The sequence below is a fragment of the Neophocaena asiaeorientalis genome, unplaced genomic scaffold, assembly GCF_003031525.2.
Source record: "Neophocaena asiaeorientalis asiaeorientalis breed wild unplaced genomic scaffold, Neophocaena_asiaeorientalis_V1.1 scaffold483, whole genome shotgun sequence".
NCBI lineage: Eukaryota > Metazoa > Chordata > Mammalia > Artiodactyla > Phocoenidae > Neophocaena > Neophocaena asiaeorientalis.
This window is the reverse complement of record NW_020175631.1, coordinates 430,547-438,959: the sequence shown is the minus strand read 5'-3', so window position 1 is coordinate 438,959 and position 8,413 is coordinate 430,547. Positions and strand designations below refer to the sequence as shown.

At 33.4% G+C, this 8,413-nt stretch overlaps 1 protein-coding gene across 6 annotated transcripts in view; it reads right to left on the bottom strand.

The window, feature by feature from the left end:
* Positions 1-757: 757 nt before the first annotated feature.
* Positions 758-8,413, bottom strand: part of LOC112390457 (platelet glycoprotein 4) — a 139,636-nt gene continuing 131,980 nt past the window's right edge. For all 6 annotated transcript variants that reach the window (XM_024731413.1, XM_024731414.1, XM_024731410.1 and 3 more), the window contains 6 exons: positions 7,971-8,158; positions 6,826-6,944; positions 5,811-5,884; positions 5,183-5,237; positions 4,199-4,363; positions 758-1,686 (listed from right to left, as the gene is read on the bottom strand). In XM_024731413.1, coding sequence (XP_024587181.1) covers positions 4,199-4,363; positions 5,183-5,237; positions 5,811-5,884; positions 6,826-6,944; positions 7,971-8,158 — 601 coding nt within the window. In that variant the 3' untranslated portion in view covers positions 758-1,686. The remainder of the gene's footprint in view (positions 1,687-4,198; positions 4,364-5,182; positions 5,238-5,810; positions 5,885-6,825; positions 6,945-7,970; positions 8,159-8,413) is intronic.

Genomic DNA, 8,413 nt, shown 5'->3' with positions numbered 1-8,413 from the left:
CTACTTTACATCGTTCAGCCCTACTTAGTTTAAGATTTAAAGAAGTATCCTTTATATTCCTCCTTGATCAACATGTCCACAAATATCCTAATGCAGCAAAAGTAGACTCAAGTATCAGAAGAGGATGTTTAGGATCTCATCTGTCTATATCTTAGGGGGATACTTTTTTCTGTTGCCAATAAATGAGAGGACATTATTACATCAGTATGTTTTGAGTAGCTTCAGATTTTCAAAAGATCCTTCTGAACTGGTGGTATCTTGGTTTGGGGTTTTCAGTATTTACCCTGGCAGCTAACATGAGGAGATTAATTATTCTTGATTTTAGTATCTCAACAAACCAGTTACTAATAATTTATCCTAGAAACCTCTGTATATAAAACACAAACAGAATGTGGTCCACCTTTCCTTTCTATGGGGAGCCTTTTTAGGGGGCCTAGTGCTCTCTGCCATAAGTGAACCCCTGCTGACGAAACGGGTTACGTAACAATATATCTATCTTCTAATAAAAAGGAAAGATCCTTCATAGTCTAGACTTTAAGTACTACAACTCTAAAGCATGACCAAGTATCTTTTTATTTCCTTTTCCACCAACTAGCTCAAAAAATTACCTAAGGAAAAAGTAGTCAAGGTTGAATTTAGAAATGTTTCAGAAGGAAATGTAGATGCATAAAGAATTAAAGATTCAGATAGAATGCATAAGTCAGAAAACTAGAGTAAATATTTTGTGACACAACAGGAACCAGGCAAAGCACAGGAATTTAAGGAAGAACATCTTTTAATGTTTGAAACCAGTCTTTCTGTGGTGACTATAAAAGCAAGAAATACCACAACAAATAACTACGAATGGACATTCTACTCTTTGTCATCTCCCACACAATAATTTCTGTATTATCATTTACATCTCTTAATACTAGCACAGCATTCTGAAGTTGCCAAGCATAAGTTGTATACAACTGAGTGAAAAGATCAAAATCTACTCAGATTTCCAAAAGAACTGCAGAACATGGAAAATGACAGTCCCAAAAATGTCCATTTGTATGATCATTGACAAAAATATACGCCCATATTGTTATAAACAGCATGGTTATAGTGCCTACTGATGCTGTACAAAGGATCCATAGAGAAAGAAACTTAAGTAATGTATAATAAATGGTTCATAGGCCAGTCATTTAGTTTCCATTTTTAAACGTCTTTCAAAATGGCTCATGCTCATGAAATGCAATGTCCTGACAGTCCTGGGGTCTGTGTATTGCAGGGACACTGATGAGGGTAGTGATGTTTCTCCCTTTGATGAGGACGACAAGAGTTCAGGGTCCAGGATTTGTTTAGAACATCCACCCCTTTTCTGAATTTAGCAAAAGGGAACCAATCAGCGAATCAGTACCAAATAAAAATAACTGGATCATGCTGAAGCCACATCTGTAGAAACTGAAATCCATTCCATTGTGAACATGTTGAATTTTAAAAGTTACTGCTTTTTGTTCAAAGTGTGGATTTTAATGACATCTTAATAATCCTTTAGAAACGTGCTGCTGCTCAGTGCAGAGAACAAAAGTGCCGCCAGTTCTTCAACTGTAAGATAAGGTGTGTTTTGCAAACATAAAGCATATTAAATCTTCATTTTGTAGGTCGATATTAAGAAAGGTCCTCATGTAGCTGGTGCATAAATGTCGACTCATTTGCTTCCTGGAAAGCAGAAGAAAGGTAAGTACTTATCAGAAAGTCGTGGAAAAATAAAGCAGGTAATATTCAAATTCTAAATACTGAGGATGCCATGTTTTCTAGTAATTAGCCCAATTTCTCAAGCTGCAGAGAAAAATTCTCTGATGAACTTCATGGATAAGGCAATTATTTTCCCATTCCAGGATACATGGAAGGCTGCTTCCCGGCTCTCAAGAGCTGCGCATGGCCAGATAAGGAGGGGTAGCTCGTTAAATCTGCTCTGGATGAGCGTTTCCACTCTTTCCTGTCCCTTCAGACCATCCTCCATTTAGCGGTGTATATACTGCTACTTTCGAAAGGACTATTGGCTTACTCTCTTTGTGATTCATTGAGTAAAAGCACACCTTAGCTCCACCATCTTTGCTTTACTCCCTCTTGTACATCCATCTCCTTATTTTTCAATTGTTTATAAATCTTCCCAGAGGCATAATTATTATAATATTCGAAACTGAAGCTTGTTTAAGGAAATCTATACCTGTGATTCTTCTAAACCTAGTAAATCAGGTAATCTACAGAGAACAGTGTTCTTCTCTATTTGTATAGAAAAGAAAACAGACATATCATTGTGTAAAGAGCAGTAACTTTTCCTTGTAACAGTCAAAGTTTAAGCCAAGTCAATATACTTGTTGATAAAGACACTCTAGAAAGTTTTCAATCTTTCACCTTAATTTAGCCACATAGAGACCCAAGATATTGGACATTCAGGGCTCTTTAAGCACTGATGAAATAGATCATATAATTTTAATAATAGAGAACAGTATCAGAAAATTTTTACAACTACTATATACTTCATTTTGAAAAGCATATTCTCCCACTACAACAAGGTTTTGTTGTAAATTGGCTTTTCAGTGAATGATCTCTTCTATCTATTATATAAATGGTCATATGAAGAAGTACTTTGTTTAATCATAACTCATTTGTTACTGGACTGATGACAGGTCGTAATGGTGATGCCGTATTTCCTTTATTTATTATAATGTGAATGTATTAAGTCAGCATTTTGAATACATTCTGTCCAAAATGATTGTAGGCAGAATTGTTCAGTCTTTTCAGGGAATAAATATAGGCTGAAAACATCAGAACAAAAGATGGAGTTGCCTTCCTCTCAATCTCACACAAAAAAAATATTGGTCCCAAAATGCCACTTCATTTTTTAATCTTCAATTTGACTGATTCACATTTTGAAAATGGATAATTTTGCAGTTAAAATTTACAATTTTCTGGAACGTCTCCAAAAGATAGAAAGATGATGATGGATCCATGGCTATTGGAAATTCATAAAATTTTATTAGGGATTAGTTGTGATAATTCATGTAAAATATTTAGCATGATTTTGGCACATTAAGAAGGTCAATAATTATCAGTGGCAGCTCCAGAATTTCTATATAAGACAGCTTACGGTCAACAACCTGATTGAAAGTAGAGTAAGAAGACTTGTTTTGAAACTGTAATTTTTCATAGCACGTATATTGCTTTTATTTAGATTCCACTTTTTGTTTTTGATGTTCCCGGAAAGGAAGGGTGGATGGAAACTATGGGTAAGTGGAAAATCACCCCCCCGCCCCCTCAGGCCGTACCAATGTCACATATGATCATTAAAGAAAGGCTTCCATTTAGGAAAGATAGGGTCAGACATTCATTCCTCTATGTACAAGGGGGCACAGGCACTAATGTCTAAAACACAGAGGCCTGAACCATCTCTTCAGTTTTGCTAAAACTCCTGTCTGTCCACATTGACCTGATTTTTCCTGTAAACTCTGAGTAATTTGGTTTTACTATGTTGAACTATTTTTGTCTCTATTTTCTGGTACTGTTGTCTTCAGTTCTAGCTCCTGAATTGTAATCATTCGTCAGGGCTTCCACATCATGATTTTGGACAGCATGTCTATATGCAGCAACTCTGTTTTAATAAGCTATCTTCATTTTACCACAGCATATTTTTATCTTATCTATATCATTTATTGAGTTTTTAATTCTCATTAATTTTTAGCTTATCTAATCTAAATTTTCCTTTTCATTTTCTTTTCCTTTGTAAATTTCAGTCTCCCCTAATATCTACCATTTTCAGTTTCACATACCCTTTCCTAGTCAGAGATCTATTAAATTAATTATCTGTGATTTTAAAAAATAATTAGCTAGAAATAATCAAGAAATAAAATTTAGTACATGTATAGCTTTTGTGTAACATTCTAACTTTTCAAAGGTGACAATTTCATAAGTTAGCCCAGTCCTCCCAGAATAAAGATGAAATGTCGTGATCTGCTTAATGTTAATAGGCCTTATTACTCATTCAGGCTTTGTTTATAATTTACATTAAGCAACTCAAAACTTCAAGGATGTGTTAAAAATGCTAGATGACTAGACATATCCAGAAATATTTGCACCCTAGTTTATAACCTCTTTTTGATAAAATGAAAACAAGTAATATATAAACTAATGTTATTAAAGCCGTATATAATTTTTGTTATATACTTACTTAATTTACTCTCTTTGATCGGCATGCACAGTATGAAATCATAAAAACAATAAACATCACCACACCAACACTGAGTAAGGTAATTTCTACCAGGCCAAGGAGGTTTATTTTTCCAGTCACTTGACTTCTGAACATTTCTGCCTTCTCATCACCAATGGTACCAGTCTATAATCAAGTTAATAAATAACGTTATTTGGTTAGATTTGGGAACAAAATACTCAACTCTCCACTTAAGTGTATCACTCTTTTTTTGAAACACCGCATAGATGTTAGTCGTCTTTATCTGTAAGACAAGCCAATGGAATTCCCTTTGCATGCATGTCAAAGAAGGCAATAAATGCCAAGGTAGAATATTTACAGAGAAAAATATAATCTTCCTCCCTTGAAACATGTCAGCTAGCATTCTTCAATATACTGATTTCATTGATAAATACAATGGTCTTACTGGAATATTCTCCAGTTTTCTGAAGGTTGTTTCCTAGTGGCAGAGGAAAATGCCAAGGGTCAACAGTTTTCTTCCTCTAAAGGCTTATACAGTTAGTTCATTTCCTAATCCCGTGGCTAATCAGTTCCCTGATTTGTACTAAAAATATCTTGTCAGGCACTAGATAGACTGCCTACATCTACTCTAACCTGGTTTTTATAAGTTTGGTTGCCTTTTATTAGCACTACAACATTCACATGGAGTTATTTGGAGTTACACGTTTGCATGACTCTTTCCTAACATACTCATTATGACAGGAAAAATTGTTTAATAAACATTATGAAAATAAGAACACTGAAATCTAACATAAGCGTGATACTTCTGTGTGATTTGGTACTCTCAAAATAATTATTATATAATTAATAATATATAAATCTCCCATATATGCAATGGAAACACAAGTTCAATACTATATATGTGTATTCAGTTTTCAAACATCAAAAGCTTTTATCTACCAAGAAGTTTACTGTTTTTAGTGACTAAGAAATAAAAATACTAACCTCATTAAGCCAAAGAATAGGCACAAAATAGTTCTGCTTCAGACCCTTTAACGCTCTGTGATAAACATTGAAAATAATTATGAATATATATAATAATATACTAACTATATATGACAGAAATGTTAATAATTATTAGTGAAAATAAATTTTCAGAAATTAGCTGCTCTTGAAACTTGGTTAAGTACCTTGATGTTTGTTCCCTGTAGTGAATCATTTAAATTTTAATATGGCTGTTTCTCAGACATCTTTCACTCTTATAAATCTTTCTAATACACATTTCTAATTAGACTGACTTTTCCTAAGCATATGTTTTGTCCTTTCAAAAAATTATACCCAGGAAACTAAAATATGAATGCTAGAAACTATTCTCTTGAAAATATTTGGACAGCTAGCAAAATGAGCAGTGCCACAAATACTCATTCCAAAATATGTGTAAATACCATTACAATACACACTAGATATAATTCTAAATTACAAGTGAAAGTTATAAGCATTTAGTAATCATTTAATGACATAAAGCCAAATAGAAGGTGAAAGTTTTATTATTTCCACTTCCTGTCATAGATATACCCACATTCGTACAAGGAGGTAGTAAAAATCATAATGAAACTTTTTCCAAGGGACTCACTCAATTTTTCTTGCTGGCTTGACCAGTATGTTGATCTGCAGCCGTTTTGCAAATCGTAAGGTAAATCCAGTTATCTAAAAAGAGAACAAACTAAAAAATTACCAACTTATTTTAAAAACATTTTTTTATAATGTCCAAAACTTATTTTTACTGTTATGTAGAACCTAAGGTGAAACTGTTGTACTTAAAACTTGTGAAATTTATTAAATAATTAATTGGACTTATTAAATATTACATACAAAACTGTCCATAATTACATTTTATGTGTATATGCCTGTGTGTATACACACATGCATATATATGTGCACGCACGCACACACAATTTTTTGCCCAAACTACTGTCAAGGTTTTAGTTAGATTTTTGATTTTTATCTGAACTGGTTTTGGGGAATCAACAACAACAACAGTAGTGAAACGTAGAACTCATGTAGTCCGTTTAAATCCTGAACTATATATTGCCAAATATATATTCAGTCAGAATCCATGTATCATCCGTATAATTATAATGCTACTTCCGTCATTATTTAAACTGAAACATGACTACTAAAATCCTGGCATTTCATTTAACTGTTGACAAGGGAATATTAAAATAAAAGTTAAAACTGTTACACTATAGGAAACTTAGTAGATTTTTTTACACTAAGTATATCATAGATCTTGCCTCAAATGCACATATACCCATAAAACTTTTTTAATCCCTCATAGTCTACAGTGTCCCTTCATGTAAGCAATACTTGCAGATAAGTATAAAAGAAGCATAAAAGAGTACCTTATACCAAATTGTTTTAAACTGATTAGAATCATTTCCATCATTGTTATTCCTGACCTTTGCTGAAAAACTAAAATTGAATTACCTTGACATTTCATAAGCAACAATAGGAAGAAATCAACGTAATTTTCATTGAAATAAAAGTAATTTATCAAGATTGTGATACAATAAATATCAATAAATGTGATTGACAAAAGGAGAGAATTATTTTAAAAAACAAATGAGATAAATAATGTATTTGCTTACAGGTTCAACATCTAAGTACGTGCTGTGTTCTTCTTCATTTGGACTTAAGCCTTCAATAGGTTGTGAAATTTCAGGACTTGCATATAGAAAATGAGGAAGTGAAATATACACAGGTTTTCCTGAAAACAAGGTTTAAGAGACAATTGGGATAAATTGTTTTCCTCATTTCATATACCACTTAGGAAAGACTTCCTTGAAAATAAAGCTTTTTAAGTTAGAAAGAGAAATGCATAAAGTTGGCTTTGAATACTAACTGGGAGATGAGGGTGAGGGAAAATTATTATATCTGATTGCTTTTTGATCAGAAATAAAATACAAATTTCTGCATCATCCTACTAACCATTCAGTTGATGTCTGTCGTTTATCCCTTAGGTGTTTATTTTCAATATGTAATGCTTAGCTGCTGAACACAAAAGTTACAACCATATACCTTCATGTTTCAGGCAGTAGTAGGTCTATGGACTGAGAATTTATTTAAGAGGCTTTTCTTTCTTTATTCTCACCCATTCCAATATGAAGAAGGTGAGCAAAATAAGATAGACTCCAAATTTCATGTTGGAATCAATTCTTGTCTCAGACACCCTGAAATATACTTATTTTAATTTACCATTTTCTAGGGTAGAAAAGGTTAGAAAAACGTCAGATGGGTAAGTTAGGATGCTCAGAATATTCTGGGAACTATTTTCGTTTTACCTTAAATCTATAAGGAGCACAGGGATTCTGCACAGCAAAGAAAGCCATCAAAAAATGAAAAGGGTATCTATGGGATGGGAAAAAAATATTTGAAAAATGCATATCCCATAAGTGATTAACATCCAAAATATATAAAAAATTCACACAACTCAAAAAAATAAGCAACCCATTTAAAAAATGAGCAAAGGACCTGAAGAGACATTTTCCAAAGTAGCACTCGGAAATATCAGTAGGGCTTTACCTAATAATAACTAAGTTTTGCAACACTGAAACGACTGGGACCTTGATTGACAGCGGTACAAAAATCAAAACAAAAATATCCTACCACCACCTTTACTTTCTGCCCTTATTGCTTTCACACTTTAAATTTTTGGTGGAAAGGATTCCTGGGTGAAGTTTAAAGAAAACTACAAATTATGGCATGGATTGTGCCATCGAGAACTTTTACTCACCGTCTTTGCATTTGCCAATATCTAGCACACCATATGAAGTACAATTTTTGGAGATAATTTTTTCTGTGCAGAAACAGTGATTGTCTGGATTTCGAAGTGGAGATGCGAAAGCCAAGGATGGAAGAATAAATCTATATACAGGGATTCCTTTCAGATTAATTTCGGCTCCAAACACAGCATAGATTGACCTAAACACAGATAAAGATCTTCATTTATACTGAGGACATTTCTCAGAGTTTCCTTTATAGATTAAATATTTATATGACTCCCTCAAGTCCTCTATTTGTGCCCAATTTAAAGAAAAATAAAATTTCAATCTTCTACAACTTAATCCTGGAGCGAAAGGCTGCTCACATGCTGGGGTGCGTGCATATGGGTTTTGATATATGTCTCCAACACTCCTGCATTTACCAAGTGTCCACCATAACCCCGGCAACATACCG